Genomic DNA, 21805 nt, shown 5'->3' on the forward strand with positions numbered 1-21805 from the left:
AAGGAACGGGAAGCGGGAGAAGAAAAGGGGGGTAAAAAATGGGATATGTTGGAAAAAATATTCTGTCTGATTTTCGTCTGGGAGTAAGGGAAGGGAAGAGGGACTTGGGTTATGGAGAAGTGGGAATAAAGGACCCTCTAAAACCCGCTCCTATGGCCTTTTCAGCTACCGGTTTAGTGTGTCGTCTGCTTGAAATCTACTAAAGTTACCCAGGATTGTTTTACCAGATGATTAAAGCAGCAATAAAAAGGAGACATAACACATATTTACCTGTGAGGCTATTATTTCAACCTTTTCTCGTACAACCAGCACATCCTACTTTTATTAACTGTACAATCGAGAATCCAAAAATCGTTTATTTACGAACTGACAGGTGCGTGTTGACTCAATTTTCAGACCTTCACATAAAAGAGCTTTTGGACAGAGGTCGGTAATTGGATGTCGGTGCGAAGAGACGTTTGTGAAACACTCGTTAACTTGGTCGGTAAATTATTCTACGACCAGTGGTAAATCATACGAATATGATCTTTTGTGAAACGATAGCCAGGAACTGATGATGTTCAGAGAACAATTGAAGGTCTTTTCACCCTTGTTGATTATTAAAGTTGAAATGAACTAGAATAAATATATGCAAACATTTGATTTTTTAACAAATAGTGGTAAAAAAGGTAGCATGTGATTTAAAAAGTCATTTTAAGCATTAGGAGAAACTTATCTTTCACTATTTCCAGAAACATCAGATATTATTTTTTTCTATGAAAAAGGGAGATAATCAACTCCTGTTAAAAAAAAAAGTCCCTTTATGAGTCAAATGATAGATTACTTAATTTTATTGTAAAAATATATGGATTATATATATTTTTACTTGAAATAAGGGATGATAACTCCCATTATTTTGATTTTGAAAAATGAAATGATGGAGATATAAATTTTTTACATCTGGTTTAATAAAGTCACATATGGTGTCATATGCTAGGTTACATTTCACTGATTCCTAAAAATTGTGTTTTTTATGTACTTTTGCTTGAAATAAAGGAGATAATTTACATATTGTCACTTCCAGTGTCATATATAAATAAGAAGATGTGGTATAAGTGCCAATGACTGGTTTCTTTTTGCTAATTCCAAAAAGATATGTTTTCTAGGTATATTTGCAAGAATTTTAAAACAAACAAGTTTGTGATCCTTATAATGCAATAGGAAAGACAAATTAAAAAATATAAAAAAAATATGAAATCTGACAGACTTATTTCTTATGAAAATCTAAGGATGTTATTTTTAAAAGACTTTTAACACTTTTCAATATAGAATTTAAGTGGCCAAAAATTGACCTTTTCATACCTTCTTCTTTGTGTGTAACGATCTATGTAAACTTCCTTTGCTAGATAATTTTTAATTTTTTTTATTATTATGTAATTTAATTTTGTTTTAACCACACTTTTGAATATAAAAAAAATTAATGATAAGTGGCTTTGACATATTCATCATGCTTATTTTTGTAGCCATATGTCATCCTGGTTATTTGTTTCAAAACATTTTGGTCCTTTAAATTTCAAATTTCTTCTTAGCTCCCCTCCCTCCTAAAAATCAAATGGTTGCTTCCTGAAACAGCCTCATAAGTACAAAGTGAACCAACATGAAAGTCTATAAGCCATTTTATGACCAACAACATTGAGAAGGTGCTCAAATCACAATTGACTGGCCTTTGTTAGTCTTGTATGTTTTTTAATTTTAGTTCATTTATATGTTTTAAAGTTTAGTGTGACGTCCATTTTCATTGAACTAGTACACATTTTTGTTTAGGTCCAGCTGAAGCCCGCCTCCTGGTTCGGGATTTTCTCGCTGTGTTGAAGACCCATTGGTGGCCTTCAGCTGTTTTCTGCTCTTTGGTCGGGTTGTTGTATCTTTGATCGTGTTTTTGTCTCCTTGACATGTTCCCATTTCCATTTCAATTTTAGCTTGAATTATATTTATGTAGGAAATTGTGTTTTTCAGAACTGCCTTATGGATGGGAAAGAGTTATACAGGATGATGGAACAGTTGTGTATGTTGAGTAAGTGTTAAATTTATTTTATATCTGTCTGTACAGATCACTGCACATAGCATCTGAAAATGATGTTTTGCATACAGGGAAGATCTACAGGCAATTAAATAACAGCAAATTGAAAACCAGAAGACTTTCAAGTTAGCCAATAAATTTTTGCGGCCAGCCAAACTCAATTTTGGATAATTCTTTGGCTTCACTTTGGTGTCAATCATACTGTTAATTTACTACTGTTACCTGAGCCAAGGGTAATAAATCTGTTTATTCCATATTGATAGAACTTTAGTAGATTTTTTTATATGAATTGGATTTTGAATAAATAAGCATATTCACCGTGCAAAACGTCGCATGCTTTTACGTGTATAATTATGTTAAAAATGTTTGATGTACAATTGGTTTTGGTAAAGAATTGTTATTACATCCTTTTCTCTCAATACTCCTTCAGAATATGGAATAAAACAATTACAGTGACTGTCTTTTGTTTCGGTAAATATGTGGTTTAATTGACTTTTGAAAAACTGATATTCACTTCGGCTGCTGGCCTCAGGGAATATCAGTTTTTCAAAAGTCAATAAAACCACATATTTACCTCATCAAAAGACAGTAATTGTATAGTATTTCGAACACTTGCTTTAAGGTAAATTATTTAGAATTACTCCCCTTGTCTAACTATTTTTTCAAATGGTTATCCATAAAGTTATGTTTATTGATTAAAAATATGATAATAAGTTAATTAATGCAGAGAAGTTTTAGAATTTTCCATTAATAATTTTATTTTATTTTTAGCACATACAAAAAATAATTGAAAATCATTTTAGACATCTTTATTACTTTAAGTTCAGTAATAAAGATGTCTAAAATTTTAGACATCTTTATTACTTTAATTTCAACCGACCGTGCAAGACCTTCATGGGTAGTCAAGGTCGTTAAAAACCCTCCTTTTCCTTGTTTATTTTCAGTTTGAAGTGTTAACACTAGTGTAGGGCATCCTCTAAATCTTTAAAAAAAAGATATTAGAATATCACTAATGGCAAAATGATATATTGGAAGTGATATTATGCCTATACAAATACTAGTAAATACAAATAGGTTTTAGGCATAATTTGTTGGAATTTTTTTATTGTCCATCTAGTAAACTTGTCATAACTTTTATTTTACTTTAACTATCATTGATAAATAGTTAATAACCTGTTTATTCAGTTAATTTTTATTTGTTCAAAAGGTTATGCAAGTGTACAAAGCTAGGGAATCCTTGTTATTTTCTATATGACAAATGCAAAGGTTCCACAAGTATCTGGTATAGAGATTTACATTAAGATAACATGATCTTATCTTACAAAATTGGGAAAAAGTATTTTCATTAAAAAAAATGAATACTGAAATGGTCAATTAAAATGTTGATAAAAAATCTCCAATTATGAGACCCAAACTGCAGCTAAATATTTCTTAGTCTCATGGTAAGATTAGAGGACTAGGTATTCAAAACCCTGACCATTTCAAAGTCAGAATCAACAATTTTGAAAACTAAAAGCCAACTGATATTTCCACAAGCAACAGAACTGGAATAACAAATGATAGAGTAGACAGTTTTTCCTTTGTACTGTAATCTAAATAACTTATCAACGTTTGTAATCGTTTTTAGTCATATCAATAAGAAGACCTGCTTTACAGACCCTAGACTAGCTTTTGCAGAACCATTGAAAACTTCACCTAAGGATTTTAGACAGAAATTTGATGGAAATAGTTCAGCATTGCAGATTTTGAATGGAAGAGATTTAACGGGCAAATATGCCATTATAACGGGTGCAAGTGACGGGATTGGTAAGCATTTTAGTCATTTTTTTCTCAGTTAGTTGAAATATCTATCAAAATAGTAAATATTTTTTCTTGCTACACTGTAGAATGAAAATTATCATTAAGGCACTTGAAACTTGAAAATTTAGCTATCTATATATATTTATACCATAATGCCTCATGCAACAAATTAGCAGAGGGTACAATGTTTTTGACCTTCCCTTCAGTTGATGATGAAATTTTGAATTAACAGTGGTAATGAAAACATGGTATTTTTATTTTGCATTCTCTACTTATTATACCCCCGCTTTAAAAAATGGGGGGGTATACTGTTTTATCTCTGTCTGTCCATCTGTCAGTCAGTCCATCAGTCCCATGAATATTTTCGTCGCATTTTTCTCAGGAACTACTCGACAAGGATTTCTGAAATTTGGTTTCAGGGTTTATATAAGTAAGTTACACTGTGTGATGCGTTTTCAGATTTATCACTCAACAACTTCCTGTTTACCGAAAACTTGTATTATTTTACACATGATAGCCAAGTTGAAATTTTCGTCACATTTTTCTCAGGAACTACTTGACAAGGATTTCTGAAATTTGGTTTCAGGGTTAACATAAGTAAGTTACACCGTATGATGCGTTTTCAGATTCATCACTCATCAACTTCCTGTTTACCAAACACTTGTATTATTTTACACATGATAGCCAAGTTGAAAATTTTCGTCACATTTTTCTCAGGAACTACTTGACAAGGATTTCTGAAATTTGGTGTCAGGGTTTATATAAGTACGTTACACCGTGTGATGCGTTTTCAGATTCATCACTCAACAACTTCCTGTTTACCGAAATATTTCGGCGGGATATCATCAGTGAGCAGTAGCTCACAGTTTTACTGGTTTTTTCAGCACAAATTTATCTGTAAACACACTGGCAATGATTCTAATTGGCAAAATTCATTTCACAATCCTCCACTTTTCATCTTTAGGTTATGAAACAGCAAGATCATTAGCATTTCATGGTGCTACAATTATAATGGCATGTAGAAATACTGAAAAAGCAGAGAAGTGTAAGATTTCAATTTTGAAAGACAGACCTAAAGCTACTATAGAAATACTACACTTAGATCTTGCATCATTGAGAAGTGTCAAACAGTTTGCTGAAGAGTATAAAAGAAGAGCATGGTAAGATTTCAAGCTACAGTTTAAGGACTATTCCAGAAATGACAATTAGGGGTGGAGGGTGGGTGTTGAAACACTTTTATGGGTAGCAGGGTATTATTTGGAAGGAATACAATTTTTATACGTCCGTTTACGGGACGTATTATGGTATACCGTTGTCCGTCTGTCCGTCCGTCCGTCCGTCTGTCCGTCTGTCCGTCCGTCGTCAACATGTCGGACATTAACTCAAAAACGCTTTAACCAATTTGCATAAAACTTTGGTGAATTGTTTATATCTATTGACGTGAGCTCCCTTTCGTTTTTTATAAATTTTAGATTTTAAGTTTCTGAGTTATGGGGTTTTATTCATTGAAAAAAGGAGGATTTTTCAGTTTTCGGATAATAACTCAAGAATGCTTTCACCAACTTGCAAGAAATTGTGGTGAATTGTTTATATCTATTGACATGAGTTCCCTTTCGATTTTTATATATTTTAGATTTTACGTTTCCTAGTTACAGGGTTTTATTCATAAAAAAGGGGGGATTTTCCAGTTTTCAGACAAAAAAATCAAAAATGCTTTCAGCAGTTCTTATGAAACTTTGGTGAATTGTTTATATCTATTAATGTAAGCTCTGTTTAGAATTTTATAAATTTTACATTTTACATTTCTGAGTTATGGGGTTTTATTCATTAAAAAAGGGGGGATTTTCCAGTTTTTGGACAATAACTCAAAAATGCTGTCAGCAATTCTCATGAAACTTTGGTGAATTGTTTATATCTATTGATGTAAGCTCCCTTTACATTTTCATAAATTTCTAATATGACATTGAGAATTAATTGAACTTTATTTAACAATCTCTTGAAATTTTATACATTATTGTGAAATGAGCGGGGTCTGCAAAATGTGCTTCCTGAACCCAGAGTGCATTTTTTTCTGGCTGGAACAGCCCTCATTGATTTAGCAATGGTAGCTCAAATTAGTTACTATATGGTGGAATGGCATTACAAAAGATTTTCTTGAAACGTAAAATATTAGATTCTAATTTTTGAAACAAAAGGAAACATTGTGCTATTATTTTCGGGCCAGGTGAGCTTTTTCCATCACTTGTATCCATTGTCTGCCGTCCGTTAACTTTTACAAAGCATCTCCTCTAAAACTACTGAGCCAAATTTAACCAAACTTGGCCACAATCATCATTGGGGTATCTAGTTTAAAAAATTTTGTAAGTGTCTCGCCTTCTTTTGCTGTTAATCGCAGGCTCAACAAAAATAAGGAAAAAAATTAATAAAAATAGTCCTCTCTATACTATCTTTTGATTGTAAGTAGCTTCTGTCCAAGTTTGGTAAAAATCCAGGATAGTTTATGAATCTAATAAATGTTTTAAAAACTTAAACTGCAGACTGTATGTAATGTTAACTGGAAGAAGAACTAAGTCCATTTATAAGTAAAATACGGAAAAAATGGAACAAAATTTTAACAAAATTTCCTTCTAGATATACTAGCTTTTAATCATAAACAAGCTTCTGTCCAAGTTTGGTACAAATCCAAGATAGTTTAAGAAAGTTGTTAAAATTTTTAAAACTTTAACCACAGAGTGAATGTAATGTTAACTGGCAGAAAAACTAAGTCCATTTATAAGTAAAATACGGAAAAAATGGAATTTTTTTATTACAAAATTTACTTCTGGATACTATCTTATGATCATAAACAAGCTTCTGTCCAAGTTTGGTAGAAATCCAGGATAGTTTAAGTAAGTTATTAAAATTTCAAAAACTTTAACCACAGAGTGAATGTAATGTTTCCTGGCAGAAAAACCAAGTCCATTTATAAGTAAAATACAGAAAAAATGGAATTTTTGTTTTACAAAATTTACTTTTGAATATTATCTTATGATCATAAACAAGCTTCTGTCCAAGTTTGGTAGAAATCGAGGATAGTTTGAGAAAGTTATTAAAATTTCAAAAACTTTAACCACAGAGTGAATATTTGTGGACGCCTCCGCCGACGATGCCAACGACGCCGACGGAATGTAGGATCGCTTTGTCTCGCTTTTTCGACAAAAGTCGAAGGCTCAATAAAAATGTGTCCGATGACACCGCTTGCCAACCAAGATGGCCGTCATGGCTAATAGAATAGAACATAGGGGTAAAATGTAAGTTTTGTCTTTTATTTTGAAAACCGCTATAAATAGAGAAAATCTGACAGGTGCAAAAATTTTCAGCATGTTGAGTTCTTCCTATCATCTATTTACATTAATACTGTCAGACAATTTCTTATTGGAGTTATTGCCCTGAAATGACAAATTTTACTACTTTTTTTCATTTTGACTATTATCTTGAAAACTGTAATAGATAGAGAGAAACTTTAAACAGCAATACTGATCAGCAAGACAAGATCTTCAAACAAGTCACATAGCCGAAATCGTCAGTCGACTCCTTATTAGGGTTATTGCCCTTTAATGACAATTTTTACCATTTTTTTTTTTTCGTTTTTTGCCTAAAATCTTAAAAACTACAATAGATAGATAGAAACTTTAAACAGCATCAGTGATAAGCAAGACAAGATCTACAAATAAGTATAATAGCCAAGTTCTTCAATTGACTGGTTATTGAAGTTGTGGCTCTTTAATGATGATTTTTACCAATTTTTGGCATTTTCGCCTATTATCTTGAAAACTATAGGGTTACAATCAGACCTACCTCTCTTTACCCTTGGCAGATTAAGTCAGAATTTATGATCCACAAGGTATTGCTTTCCATTGGACGCAGTTGTAATTTGGTCACGGGAAGATATAGAAAACATAAATAAACAATTGCCAAGTGTGATATTTAGTGACACTTTTGAAGTTCTTAATCAACTAATTGAAGTTCTTGAGTACCGGTATGTTACTTGTGCAGATGTGCGAATGTCAGCGTATATATGAGGTTTCATGCTTTACTAAGTTTGTAAACACTGGACCCCTTTGAACTAAAGAGTACAAGTGCTGTCATTGGTTAATTATGATGTACCTGTAGTCGAAGTGGGCATGACTTCTATCTGTCACTAGATGGCATTTCGCTGTCTTAATCTGCCAAGGGTGAATAGGAGCTGGTCAGATTGTGGCTAGCAAAGATGCATGTTATCCTGCATTGTACTGGACTAACACACAGATTCAGATTTTAACATGTTAGTTCACAAGATACAAGTTGAAGGAAGACATATCATCCAATTGAGACACTTTGTTCTTACTCTCAGTCCATTAGTCTTTGCCATTACTCCTAAATTAAACTGTTAACGTCTTTTGGGGAGTTTCATGTTTATAAATAAGTCTTATATCACAGCTACTGATGTGTTGCCAAAATCTCTTCATACTATTTTTGAGCACCCAGTAGTTAGCCAGTACAACATAAATTCTTTAATCAAACTGATATCTTTATGTTCTACTTAAAGTAATAATCCCAAGTAATTAGAATGTTGTGTAAAAAATATCCAGAAAGGTGTTGTTTTGATAGATTTAAATTTGGAAACTCCTGTAATGCTGTGGTTTCCTGTACCAAGGGAGACAACTACAATTATAAAATAGACATTGCTATCAATATGGACTTTCAGGTTTATAATTGAATTATCGTTGGCCTAAAAGCAATTGCAACAACTAGGGTAACCTGAAACAAAGGAAAGGATCTGTGTGTCTGCTTACACCCAAAAATAATAATTGTTACATACTGGTATGTTTGTGTACATAAATAATTATTTTCCACAGCTCTTAGGTTTACCCCAAGGTTGACTTTACATGTATAAAGAAATATGGGGTACTGGACTTCTCGTATCCATCAAGAAGACGCTTTTGAGGTAACAACTGTTTGACTGTATGGAATTTGTAGAAATGCCGCCCCATATGGTCAGAAGTGAGACAACAAATTTGATTCCCTGTGCTCGAACAGTTCCAAAATCACTGAAGAACCTTTGCAAAATCTCTTTGGGATCAGTAGATGAAAATAATTCTTTATAAATTTTGTGCCTGAAGTGCTTTTCTGAATTTAGCTATTCTGTTGTATGGCAAGATTATTGCCTTGAACTCTATTTTTCAGAGGCCTTGCAAAGGAGTAGGTTCATGAAGGACTAAAATTGAATTGGTCTTTTTATGTTTTTTTTTAATCTGGTCAAAATACTACAACTTTTACATACAAATATTTTAGCATTTTTTTAGATCATAAAACTTTAAAAAAACCTTGACCCCAGACATGGGACATGGGAAACTTCTACCATTTTTGTTCTGAATAAGGTTGCAAAAGAGGTGACCTATATATTCATTTTTTATGTTGTTTTTTAGCTGTATTATTTTGTACCCAAAATGGCTTTTGCTTGAATTTTTAGGACTAAAATGGTTGCAAATGACATGAGCTTTTCATGTTCAGAATCTGGGTCGGACTAGGTTAAGGGGGTAGCTGCCCAAATCTATGTGAATGTGGTTTCTTAAAGGGTTTCTGTTTGGCTTGAGGTCTTTTAAAAGCATTTTTTTGTGAAATTTTTTTTCAACATTATACATAAAGGCTCTTACATACCTAAGCATTGTCTCCCCAATGGTGAAAGTCATGAAATGGGAGTCATGGGAAATATTTTTCAGGCAGCTGTGATAACTATTTGCCAATACCCCAAAGCTTTATTCCAAAAGTCGCCTAGAATTACCAAAATAATTATTGGGGTAGTTTGTGTCAGTCAGTCATTGTCACCTTGGTTTGACCTCAACTTCAGGCTCGAGTCCTCAGGTTAAGCTCTTAGGATGAGGTCTGGTTCTCAATAACAATACATGATAGGCGTGTGATTTGGCCTTCAGTCTTTGACCTCAATTTCAGGTTCCTTGGGTCAGGTTAAGTTTTCAGGATAGGATGTGGGTATACATCAATGTATACCCATAGAAAAAAAAGATAAAATGTATTGATTATGTCCTGTTGTTAGCTACTTTTTACTACTTCGTTTATTTAAAAGACGTGATAATAACAGTATCTTGTCACAGGATTTAAAATCTGAAAACTATAACATTGCACAAATTACCAATCTAATGAGTTACAAAGCAACAAATGTTTTGTCATTTTTGTCGAGCCTGCGACTTTTGTCGCAGAAAGCTTGACATAGGGATAGTGATCCGGCGGCGGCGGCAGAGTTAGCTAAATTCTTAAAAGCTTTATATTTTAGAAGGTGGAAGACCTGGATGCTTCATACTTTTTATATAGATGCCTTATGTTACGAAGTTTTTGTCTGTCACATGTCCATTGTCCTTGACCTCATTTTCATGGTTCAGTGACTACTTGGAAAAAAAGTTGTGATTTTTTTGTACTGTTAATTTCTCTCTTATTATGAGTAATAGGATAACTATATTTGGTATGTGCGTACCTATCAAGGTCCTCATGCCCGTCAGACAGTTTTTACTTGACCTCGACCTCATTTCATGGTTAAGTTTTGGTGGTCAAGTCCATATCTCAGATACTATAAGCAATAGGTCTAGTATTCATTATTTACAGCTTAAAATTTATAATGTATGTCTGATAGCATTTACTTTCAACATAACTTCAATTATAAATACACGACAGGCGAGACATTTCTGTGTGTCCACTCTTGTTGAATGAAAGAGAAGGCAAATATTTGTTTTTTTGTCAGAACTGTTTAATATTTTCCATTGATGGAAGATGTGGTTAAACTTTTCTGAAGTTGGATAGTGAATTTCCCATGAAATATGAAGGGACAATAAGGGAAACACATTTTTCAGGAAAATTTTTTAGTTTTCTCTTGACTATGCATGATAATATTTACTCTGATGCATTTATTATTTAATGTACTATGACAGCCAACTGATATAAAATATTACAAAAATGACAAGAACCATGTTAATCTGCTCATTAGAGGTCAGCAGATTTTGAACATTTGTTGGCATGTAATATTAAATTTAAATCAAGTTTTGAAATTAAATAAAACTGCTGAGATTTAATTTAATTTTTCCCTAATGCACATTTATCAGAGCTTTTAGATCAAACCAATTTGGCTATTTTATTGTCAAATATACCAGCTTTTGAAAATTTGGAAGTTGTCAGAAGATTGAATAAATTACAAAAATTCCCAATTTTGAGCCTATTTTTACTCAAAAACTAGCAGGCAATCTTTTTTTTTATTTTATGGATTTTCTAATATCTCACCTTGAACTACAATATATCTCAAAATGAAAAAAAATGACAATTCAATGTGAAACTGTATTGACTCCCCTTAACAATGCATTATTCTGTCATACCACTGCACTAAAAACAGTCTTGAATTTTTAAAGTTCTGTAACAGCTGCTAGTCATCTTAGTGTATATTGCATTCTACAGAGTGGACAATTAACCCCTTTTTCAATTTTGTCTAGACTAAAAAATATATAATTTATTCATGGAAGAAGCCATCTGGGAAATTATTCATAGCACTGTGTAACTTTCAAAATGAATTTGTGACTCTAATTCTATTTGACAAACTGTGGCTTTTTCTTAAATCAAGTATGAAATACACATTCTGTTTGATAATATCTATACGTCTCATTCTGAGACTCTGTAACTTATATAATATGTCATCTTATGTTTGGAAGGAGAATTAAGTCAATATTCAAAGTAAACCAATGTAAACCTATGGCGTCCTTGAATTACATAATTCTGATGTTTTTCACAGTTCATGTAACAAACATATTTAGAAAAACTGTGTAAGTTTTGAATGAAATACTAGTTGTAGTAAAAACCGGAAATATTAAATTTAAATATATATTATGTAATTCACAATTTTTGTTAAAATGAACTAATTTACTTATTGTTGTGGGTAATTCAAAATATTAAATCATTCATGTTTAATGTAAATGAGTTTCTAGACTAGCATAGAAATTTGTTTTCAGTGTTTTTTGGGGTAATTTCAATACATGTACATGCAAGGCCAAAAATAATACAGGGCTTTCTACTCTTTATGAGTTTTTTTTTTCAATACAAGCAAGGTCAAAATTAATACCGAGCTGCCCACTCTGTATTTGTTTTTTTCAATTTAAGCAAGGCCAAAATTAATATAGGGCTGTCCACTCAATAGTTTTATTTCAATATAAGCATGGCCAAAATTAATATAGGGCTGTCCACTCAATAGTTTTATTTCAATATAAGCATGGCCAAAACTAATATAGGGCTGTCCACTCAATAGTTTTATTTCAATATAAGCAAGGCCAAAATTAATATAGGGCTGTCCACTCAATAGGAGTTTTATTTCAATATAAGCAAGGCCAAAATTAATATAAAGCTGTCCGATCAATAGGAGTTTTATTTCAATATAAGCATGGCCAAAATTAATATAGGGCTGTCCACTCAATAGGAGTTTTATTTCGATATAAGGAAGACAAAAATTAATACAGAATATCCACTCAGTAGGAGTTTTTTTTTTTAATACAAGCAAGGCCAAAATTAATACACAGCTGTCTACTCTCTATAAGTTTTTTTTTAATATAAGGCCAAACTTAAAATCAAAGTTGTTTGATGTTGCCTACAAAAATTTATTACACAAATCATTTCAATTTTTTTTTAAAGTATTTTTAGTACTCTAAAATCATTTTCTTGTCTAAAACATGTAACTTATGTTGTTGGCCAAACATCAGCCTTATTTTATACATAACCCTGTTGGACAGAATTGAGGGAGGGGGGTTCCAGATGAAAAAGAAAAACATTTTCAAAAATTGATTGAAATTTTAATGGAATGTTTTAGACCACTTAAGACAGATTAAATTTGATTTCCAATGTTTTCAGTTTTACTGTCCCTGAGTTATGGCACTTGCTTTTTGAAAGAATTCCAATTTTTTTTAATTTCCAGATGATCATAAGAGTACAGCATTTTGATATATATTGAAATTTTAATGGATTATTTTGAACAAATAAACCCAGGTTGATTTAAATGTTTGTTGTTTTCTCATTTCCAGAGATATGGTACTTGATAGCTTGAAAAATTCAAATCTTGTTGGTTTTCAGGTGAAAAAATGGAGAACCCCTTTTTTAAATTGATTGAAATTTTAATGGAATGTTATGATCTACTAAACAAAATCAAGATCTCTCAGTTGCTGCAGGGAGGGGTATCTGTGATCTCTTAGATTACCTCTCTGGTTCATTTAGGAATTTGATAGCAGGAGATGGAAATTTCTGTTGTCATGACCCATTTAGTTTTTTTTGCAAGCATTGTGATAGAAAATAAACTCCATTAAGTAAAATATAATTGCATGAAGGAAGACTGTAAGATCTACTCAGTAGCAGCCTATTGGAGCAGTCCTAAGTATAAGGTACAAAGAAATAATTATTGAAATGCCATTTGTTTATATAACCAAAATGAAAATAAATCATATAACCGATTTTGTTATTATTAAATCTGCTTGAAGTAGAGGCTCTCAGTCATAAAACTGTAATCAGTGCTCTGAAAATAAAATTTGCGCTCAAAAGAGTCAAAACACCAAATCCAGTATTTGATTGGTGATTTCTGAGTCTATGTACAGTAATCGTGATCGAAATTTGTATTAACTGCAAGGCCATGAATGTAGGACAGATTATGGAAAGATCTCCATCTTTGATTTCTCAACATTTTATTTTAAGTTGAAACTCAAACTTATTTGAATATATATAGATAGGAACACTCAGACTGATGTTTGAGATCTTTTTTGAGAAATGCAAGCCTGGTAATAGCATAAGGACATGAAGGATGGAAATTTTAGGTTAGAAAAAGGAAAGGTTAGAAGGAAAGTTTATTGGTCACAAGTGTTTTAACAGCTATTTAAAGCAGATTTTTAGAAATTTTGTGATTTCTGTGTGTAGCAATAAGGTTTCAACAACAGTATTGAAAATTAAAACTATACTGTAAAATGTATTTTTTCTTCAGGCCCCTGAACATGTTAATCCTGAATGCTGGAGTGTTTGGCTTACCCTACATAGTGACAGAGAATGACCTTGAAATCACATTCCAAGTCAATCACCTGTCTCATTTCTACCTGACCAAATTGTTGTATGATTTGCTAGTATCATCAGCTCCTAGTCGTGTGGTAGTAGTGTCATCAGAGTCACATAGGTAAGTCTAGCAGGTGAAACTATGACATTTTTATTAGTTGTATAAATGGTAAATGACGTTTGTGACCAATTATCAGGTATGATATTTCCACCCACATTGTTTTAAAAACATCTTGCATAATTAACACATGATTGGTCAAATTCTACATTATAATGGTTGTTGTTGATCTGAAATTTTTTTTTGCACCTTGAAGTATTTTTATAATAATATTTCACAGACACTAAATTTTTTCCGACATGTAGTTACAGTCTATTCTTACATTAGGACAATTACAATAAAGACTAAGAAAGCAAAGTATCAATTTTTTTTTTTAAATTTCAAGATGTCAAGACTCTAGGCACATTAGAGCTTGACATATTGGGTAGACACCAGTTTGTTGATAAAAATTACAGTAATGTTCCTTATAACACCCCTGCAACAAATTGTTGGTGGCATATTGTTAACCCCTTTCTGTCTGTCCCACATAAGGTATATGGTTTGTCCTGCTAAATCTACATACAGTTTTCAAGCAAAAACTTTTAATTTATGTAGAGTTTTAGTACATATACTACAGGTGTGCATGATGTCAGGATTTTGATATTTAAAAATGAGGGGTTGTTGAACTTTATTGTAATGTAAGGCATGCAGGGTAGATGATTCGTCTGACTAAATCCTCCTACAGTTAGTAAGCTAAAACTTTATATCATGTAGAGTTTTAGTACATATACTAAAGGTTTGCATGATGTCAGGATTTAGATTTTTTTTTAATTTTCCACAAATAATGGGTTGTTGTAATTTTTTTGATGGTGAGCTTCAGAACACATGGAAATGTGGTTGTGGCTTGCTACCCTTATAGAAAAGAGCAGCCATTGTACAAACTTATGCTCTATATACAGAGTACTGTAAATAGGATCAATGAATGCATTCACAAGGAATACAGTCAAGATGTTTGCATTTTGATTGCAACAAACATGTTTCCCATATATTAATGTAGAAAATGTCTTCTACTAGTTCCAGTGTGAATTTGTTGAGAAACAACAACTTTGTTCTCAGTTAGAATAAATTCAAGTTAAATGTAACAAGTTAAATCATCAATATTGGAAAGATATGAAAAATTATTTTGCAATGCAAAGAAAACAACTTCTGAAAAGTGAATAAAAAATCATTTAAAAAAAAGATCTGACTGAACAATGTATACATTTTTACTTTTGTTACTTTAACAATTTGTTTTACTTGTAGATTTCCAAAAATCCACATGGTTGAGGATGTATGCGAAGATTCATTATCATTACCAAAAGACAAATATAGTGATATGAATGCTTATAATGTATCAAAACTGTGCAATAATCTATTCTCTCTACATCTAAATAAACTTCTAGCTGGTAAAAAAGTAACCAGTAATAGCTTACATCCAGGAAGTTGTATAAGTACAAATATACAGAGAAACTGGTGGTTATATCAAGTTGTATTCTTCATTGTGAGACCATTTACAAAATCAAAGGTAGGCTTAATATATACTGTAAAACACCTGCAAATAGGACACATGAATGGTAATACAAATATATTACTGGTACTCTGAGTCAAACCTGCTATAAAGGTCACCTCTTTCAAGCAAAGACCGGTCCTGGCTGGTCATTTTTATTTCCTGCTGTAGTAATACCTTTGCATTTTGAACCTCAAATGAAAGGTGACCTCTCTTGTAAGGTCAGCTTTGTCTGGTCCCAAGGGTGATCTTTATGTACAGATTTGACTGCATGTTTATTTTCAATATTTACAGTATGAACTGATAAAAGTAAAGTACTGGTATAATTTTAACCCTTTCAATGCTATACACGGCATATGCCGCGATGACGTACGCCGCCCGCCTCTGCTGTTCACGGCATATGTCGCAATGATGATGGATTTTTCATACAGACTCGTAACCATTCTGTTTTCATTTGGGTCCTCTCTCATTTTTCCTCATATGAATCGAGGATATACAAGGTCCCGTTTGCGCTTGAAATCGTGGGAATTTTAATATGGTCGATCTTTACGAGATGTAGAAAAAGGGGGAAACGGAGATTGACTGAAAATTTTGAAGAAGGAGACACTTATTTGCGCCACGTTTACAATATACGTTGTGTATGGTGCAAATACGCTACAGAATTGAGCAACTGGTGTCTTCTTTATTATATGGCAGATAAAACAACAAAATAAATGAAGATTAAAAGTTGCTTTTATTAAAAATTCAACACCAAAAATACAATAATTTATACTTTTTACCTGTTAATTACCTGAAAATGCAGGTAGCTTGATGAAAATTTAACTAAAATAATTGCAAAACATTACAGTTCATGCTCTCCTGAGCATTTTCATGCACTAACTTTGTCTGTATCTCTAATAATAAAAAAGATACAGCAGTCTGAAAAGGAATATACTGCTCTAATGAATGAACACAAAAAAAATGCAGCAGCGTTGAAAGGGTTAAAGGAATTATTTTTTAGGTAAACAATCATTGTTTCTTCTTCAGTTTATTGTAGACAGAAATTGTTCTTTTTTTCATCATTTTGTATTTCCTCACCAGATCTTTACAATGACTAGGGAAAGGGGGGATGGTTAAATTACATAACTTCCTGGCATGACTTGTATAGGAACCTGTTGTTGGGTTGCTGTTGCATTGATGTAAACCTTACAACTCTTTTATTTACACTAGAACTAGGAATGTATTGTTGCTTTAAGATTTGGAAGGCATATGTCAACAAAAAGAAATTAATTATATATATGGTACTGAGTTGCTTCCCTTTCCTTAATGTAAGCCTATGTTAATATAAGACACTCTTTGTTGAACAAATTGCAAATTACTCATTGTTTTAATCCTATTTTTACAGTATAAGCAGATGTTACGGAAACCAAATTTGAATAAATAAAGTTTCACATGACTGCATTAATAAAATAAAATTGTTGCATATACCAGCAGTGACATTTAAAAAAACGAACTGCACTTATTGATACTTAAAATGAGAACATTTTTAAATGCAACATGTCTTTTCCCCTTTTTCAAGGTATAAATTGAGTCTCTTGACTAATAATTTCTGCACATAAAATTTTTTCATACTTTGTAAATATGTTGTTTTTATCATATTCCTTATGAAAGTAACACAATATATTTCTTCTGATAGTATGACGATTATAAATACATGTAATTAGCAAAAACTTCAGCAGAAAAAGTGGCTTCATTTGGTTCAGTTGAAACCCAAGTGGGTATATGTTCTGTATAATTTATTCTGAAACAATACCTTGGTCCATTTATTTCTGCATGATGAAATAATACAAATATCAGACTGCAAAATGGTATACTATTGATTCTGAAAAAGCAAAACAGTTTATGTAACTCAAAAGTGTCAGAACCTGGGATTCCCGTGTCTCAGTCACCTTGCTGATTATTTGCTAATAGTTGAACTTTTTCTAAAGATTTACTGAAATTTTGCTGGAATGTACGAAATTCTGCAATTTTTAAGAAAAGGGTCTTTAAGGTAGTTCAGAAAATTTCAGGGAGATAAACAGAAATATTTTAGAATTAATGCTGAAGTAGTTCTGAATATCACTGTATATTTACTGAAAGTCACTTTTTCTGAAAACTTGCTGAAATAAGCCATACTCAGCCATTTTTGAGAAAAGGATTGTTAATGGTATTTTGTTCAGAAAATTTCAGCAATCAAGATCAAGAAAATGTTAAGGTAAACATTTCCATGAGAGCTAACTAACATATTTCTTCTATCATTTTTATCCTAACTTTTCAAATATACTCCTAAAAGAAGGAAGACCTTTATACACTTCGAAATGAAAAAAAAATGATTTAACAAATTTATATTTCAGCAACAAGGAGCAGCTACTACAGTCTACTGTGCAACACATCCAGACGTAGAGGAGATCGGTGGAATGTACTTTAACAATTGTTGTCCCTGCCAACCATCAAAAGAATCCATGGATGAACAATTAGCTGAGAAGTTGTGGACAGTTAGTGAGACCATACTTCAAGATAGACTTGCTAGATTGACAAGTATATAGTGGAAGACAGGAATATTTAACACATGTTTTAAAAACAAAAATTGAAAACCAATTGTTACCTTTATGTAAATCTGAAGTGGAAGATGAAATACACTTCGGTATAAAATATACTAAACTCAAATAATATGTTCTTTAGGAAATCTTCAGATATATAACACTAATTTTCCAATCTTTCAAAAATTTGCTGTTATGGAACTTTTTTGTTTTTCAATTTCTGTTTTATCAGCTCTTCAAAGTTTGTATTAGGTTGTAATTTTCAAATATGTCTGTCTAGAGCAATTCTGAAGAGACATTTATTGTTCAAATGTGCATCTGGTGTTGTTAAATTGGTATGGTTAATGTTATTTCAGACTTTAAAAAATTCCATCCAAGGAGAAGGTCAGGTAAGGGCTAATATTGGCCTAAAATTTAAAGTAATCTGATGAAAGATTTTGGACATATTTTAAACACTTAAGTGTCTACTTCAGTCAATTCAATTTGTTCATGTAAAAGATTAGGTCATTAAAGGCACTCAAATTCAAACTTAAATGTAAAAAATCTATCAAATATGGCATAAAATTTCACTTTTCAGTGGTTTTTGTCTGAAATGTAAGTGGCCACTTTCGTGTTCAGTCTCAAACTTTATATATGTTATGTACAATCATCAAATACAACATATATTTAAATATTAAGACTTAACAAAAGTACAACCATTTCCATTTTCGACAAAATCCAGCTAAAAATTAGCACAAATGCTAAAATTGTGAAGATTTCAGTAATTTTGCATGAATTAATGATGCTAGTACCTGATGCATGTGTATTGCATTGTCAAAAAACAGCTCATATTTATGTAACAAAAGTATTCTACTTTCCAATAAATAGCTAAAAGTTTACATATTTAACAAATTTGTGAAAATACTTTATTTTGGGGCAAAAAGGGGGTCTTACCGGGAAAACTCCTTTTTGAATAAAAACTCCAAAATAATTATGATGGTAAAAAATGCTGCATTAAGGCATACAATACAGAAGCAGGGGCCAATTATAATTCGACAGATGTCAAATCTACAGTGAGACATAAAGCTAGAGTTGAATAAGCACCTAGTTACTTTTCAGTCACCAAAAATATCGGATAATTGTCAGATATTTGTATAGAGCTGTGGGAATGCTTACATGACGATGTTGCTTACTTTGTGTCAAAAACAACAATGCTATTTATACCATTAAAAATGAGGTTTTCTGCTTTTAGCCAAAAAAGATGCACATAGACCCTTTTGCAATTGATTGTGTACTGTTTCAAGAATGTTATGTCATAATTACAAGAAAAAAAATCATTGGTAGATTGTATATCTGCATGCCTTTGAATTGGCAAGAAAACTGTCTGTGGCTTTCAATTGCCGATAATTGTATGATTTCACGACAATTTTATTTTTGTTTACCTTCAACTTGATAACTACCTCATTAGCTTATAAGCTAGGGAGAACTTGACCAAAAGAAATAGGTGGAACTATCTCTATTGGTTTGAAAGTTTTAAGTACTTTCAGCTAAGTGTTGATATATAAAATTTTCGCTTTTACTTCAAATTGGCCTAAAATAAACCCAAATATCTCAAAAAGTAATTCATACAGGTACATTTGTCTATGCATATTTCCATAGTGCATATCACTCTGTGTCAAAATTTAAAAGAAAATCAACATATCTCTACTAGTGTATGCCATTAAGGCATTAAAGAAATGTACAAATTTAGATGTGCACCTTGTTTATATTATTATTTAAAAATAAATATATTATATGGTATATATGAATGTCTTTAATCTTGTACTTCTTCAGTCAAATTGAAAGAAAAACTGCAATTTTTATGTATATTTTGTGTTGATTTTATATAATATACCTTTATTATAATGATTAATACTTGTTTGTTTTTGTGTTTATACTATGATGATGATCCAGATTTTGGATTTTAAATCAATAAAATCATTGACTTTACTAACAGTCCAAGTCAAGAGCATAGGATGAACAATAGTTGTTTGAACAAATTGATGTGTCTTAATGAATATGTTAATCCGGATGAACAGTTCAATAACTTATGATTATCTGTGATATTTGTTTGTATTATTTTGCAACATCTTTTTCCCCCAGGTCATTACTCTAAGGAGAGATAACACTTTTGGTCAAAAAATCATTGACATATTTTAGCATATTTTAGCTATTTAATGTATTGTGAAGAATCTTTTACATGTATGTTTATTTTCATTAAATTTAAAATTTGTTCATATGAATTGTATTTTTTGAGTCAAATAATAGAGTACCTCTCAAATCTTTGTGAAATTCAGTGTCTTAGGGCAGGGGCAGGTCCAGGTGAGGGCGTAATGGCCTTGCATTCATAAAATTTTGAGCTTGATTATTGTACATATGTATTCCTATTCAAAAATCAACCAATCAAAATACTGGATTTGCTGTTTAGAGCACAAAGTTTGAACTCAAGAGTACTGAGTAAAGTCTTATAAGTGAGAGCCTTGGTTTTTTGTGTTGCTCATTCTTAGTTTCCTGTATAGTGTTATGTAAACTGTTATTTCAACTTTTTTGTCTTTTCAACTATTTTCTTTTAGACCTTGTAATATATGTCTTTCTAGGTGTTATGAATTTTGTATTGTCCTTGGGATCTTCTGACTTTTTCATAATTATTGGTAATCTGAAGTCAATTTTATCAGTAAATTGAGCCCTGTATATTGACTCTGTTTGATTTTAATATAATAAATTGTAATTATGCCCCCGAAGTAGCAGAGGGGGCATTAAGTTTTACCCTTGTCCGTCTGTACGTCCCAAAATTGGTTTCTGTTCTCCAACTTTAGTTTGCCTCATTTGCATATGTTATGAAACTTATACACAATGCTTATAACCACAAAACACAGATCAAGTTTCAATTTTGGTGGTGTCTCTTTTACTGTTCTAGAGTTATGCCCCTTTACAAATTGAAAAATTGCTGAATTTTTCGTTTCTGTTCTCCAACTTTAGTTTGCCTCAATCAAATGTTAAGAAACTTATGCACAATGCTTATTACCACAAAACACAGATCAAGTTTGATTTTTGGTGACGTCACTTTTACCGTTCTAGAGTTATGCCCCTTTACAAATTGAAAAATTGCTGAATTTTTTGTTTCCATTCTCTAACTTAAGTTTGCCTCAATCAAATGTTAAGAAACTTATGCACAATGCTTATTACCACAAAACACAGATCAAGTTTGATTTTTGGTGACGTCACTTTCACCATTCTAGAGTTATGTCCCTTTACAAATGGGAAATAATGCTGAAATTTTCGTTTCTGTTCTCTAACTAAAGTTTGCCTCAACCAAATATTATGAAACTTATACACAATGCTTATTACCACAAAACTCAGATCAAGTTAAAATTTGGGTAGTGTCACTTTACCATTCTTGAGTAATGTCCCTTTATAACATTATATGCAAGTGGGGGCATCATCTGTATCCCATGGACACATTCCCAATTTATTTTATATGGGTGATATGCAAAAGTATGAATTTTATCATAGTGGCCAAGATTTGTAGATAGTTGCCTAAAACGCACTTCAACCTATCTGACACTACTATTATTGGTGGTAGGAGACTTGATTTTGTCATTTTTAATAATGATAATGTACACTTCATCTACCAGTATGTATAGATATAAAATTAAGAAGATGTGGTATGATTGCCAATGAGACAACTCTCTACC

The 21805-nt window shown here is 31.8% G+C and overlaps 1 protein-coding gene across 2 annotated transcripts in view; it reads left to right on the forward strand.

Annotated features, from left to right (window-relative positions):
• LOC127700963 (WW domain-containing oxidoreductase-like) overlaps positions 1 to 20343 on the forward strand; it is a 42572-nt gene extending 22229 nt beyond the window's left edge. For both annotated transcript variants that reach the window (XM_052204718.1, XM_052204719.1), the window contains 6 exons: positions 1996 to 2053; positions 3687 to 3865; positions 4824 to 5019; positions 13887 to 14072; positions 15291 to 15552; positions 17907 to 20343. In XM_052204718.1, coding sequence (XP_052060678.1) covers positions 1996 to 2053; positions 3687 to 3865; positions 4824 to 5019; positions 13887 to 14072; positions 15291 to 15552; positions 17907 to 18098 — 1073 coding nt within the window. In that variant the 3' untranslated portion in view covers positions 18099 to 20343. The remainder of the gene's footprint in view (positions 1 to 1995; positions 2054 to 3686; positions 3866 to 4823; positions 5020 to 13886; positions 14073 to 15290; positions 15553 to 17906) is intronic.
• Positions 20344 to 21805: the final 1462 nt, after the last annotated feature.

Source organism: Mytilus californianus, unplaced genomic scaffold (assembly GCF_021869535.1).
Source record: "Mytilus californianus isolate M0D057914Y unplaced genomic scaffold, xbMytCali1.0.p SCAF_5, whole genome shotgun sequence".
In the NCBI taxonomy this organism is placed as follows: domain Eukaryota; kingdom Metazoa; phylum Mollusca; class Bivalvia; order Mytilida; family Mytilidae; genus Mytilus; species Mytilus californianus.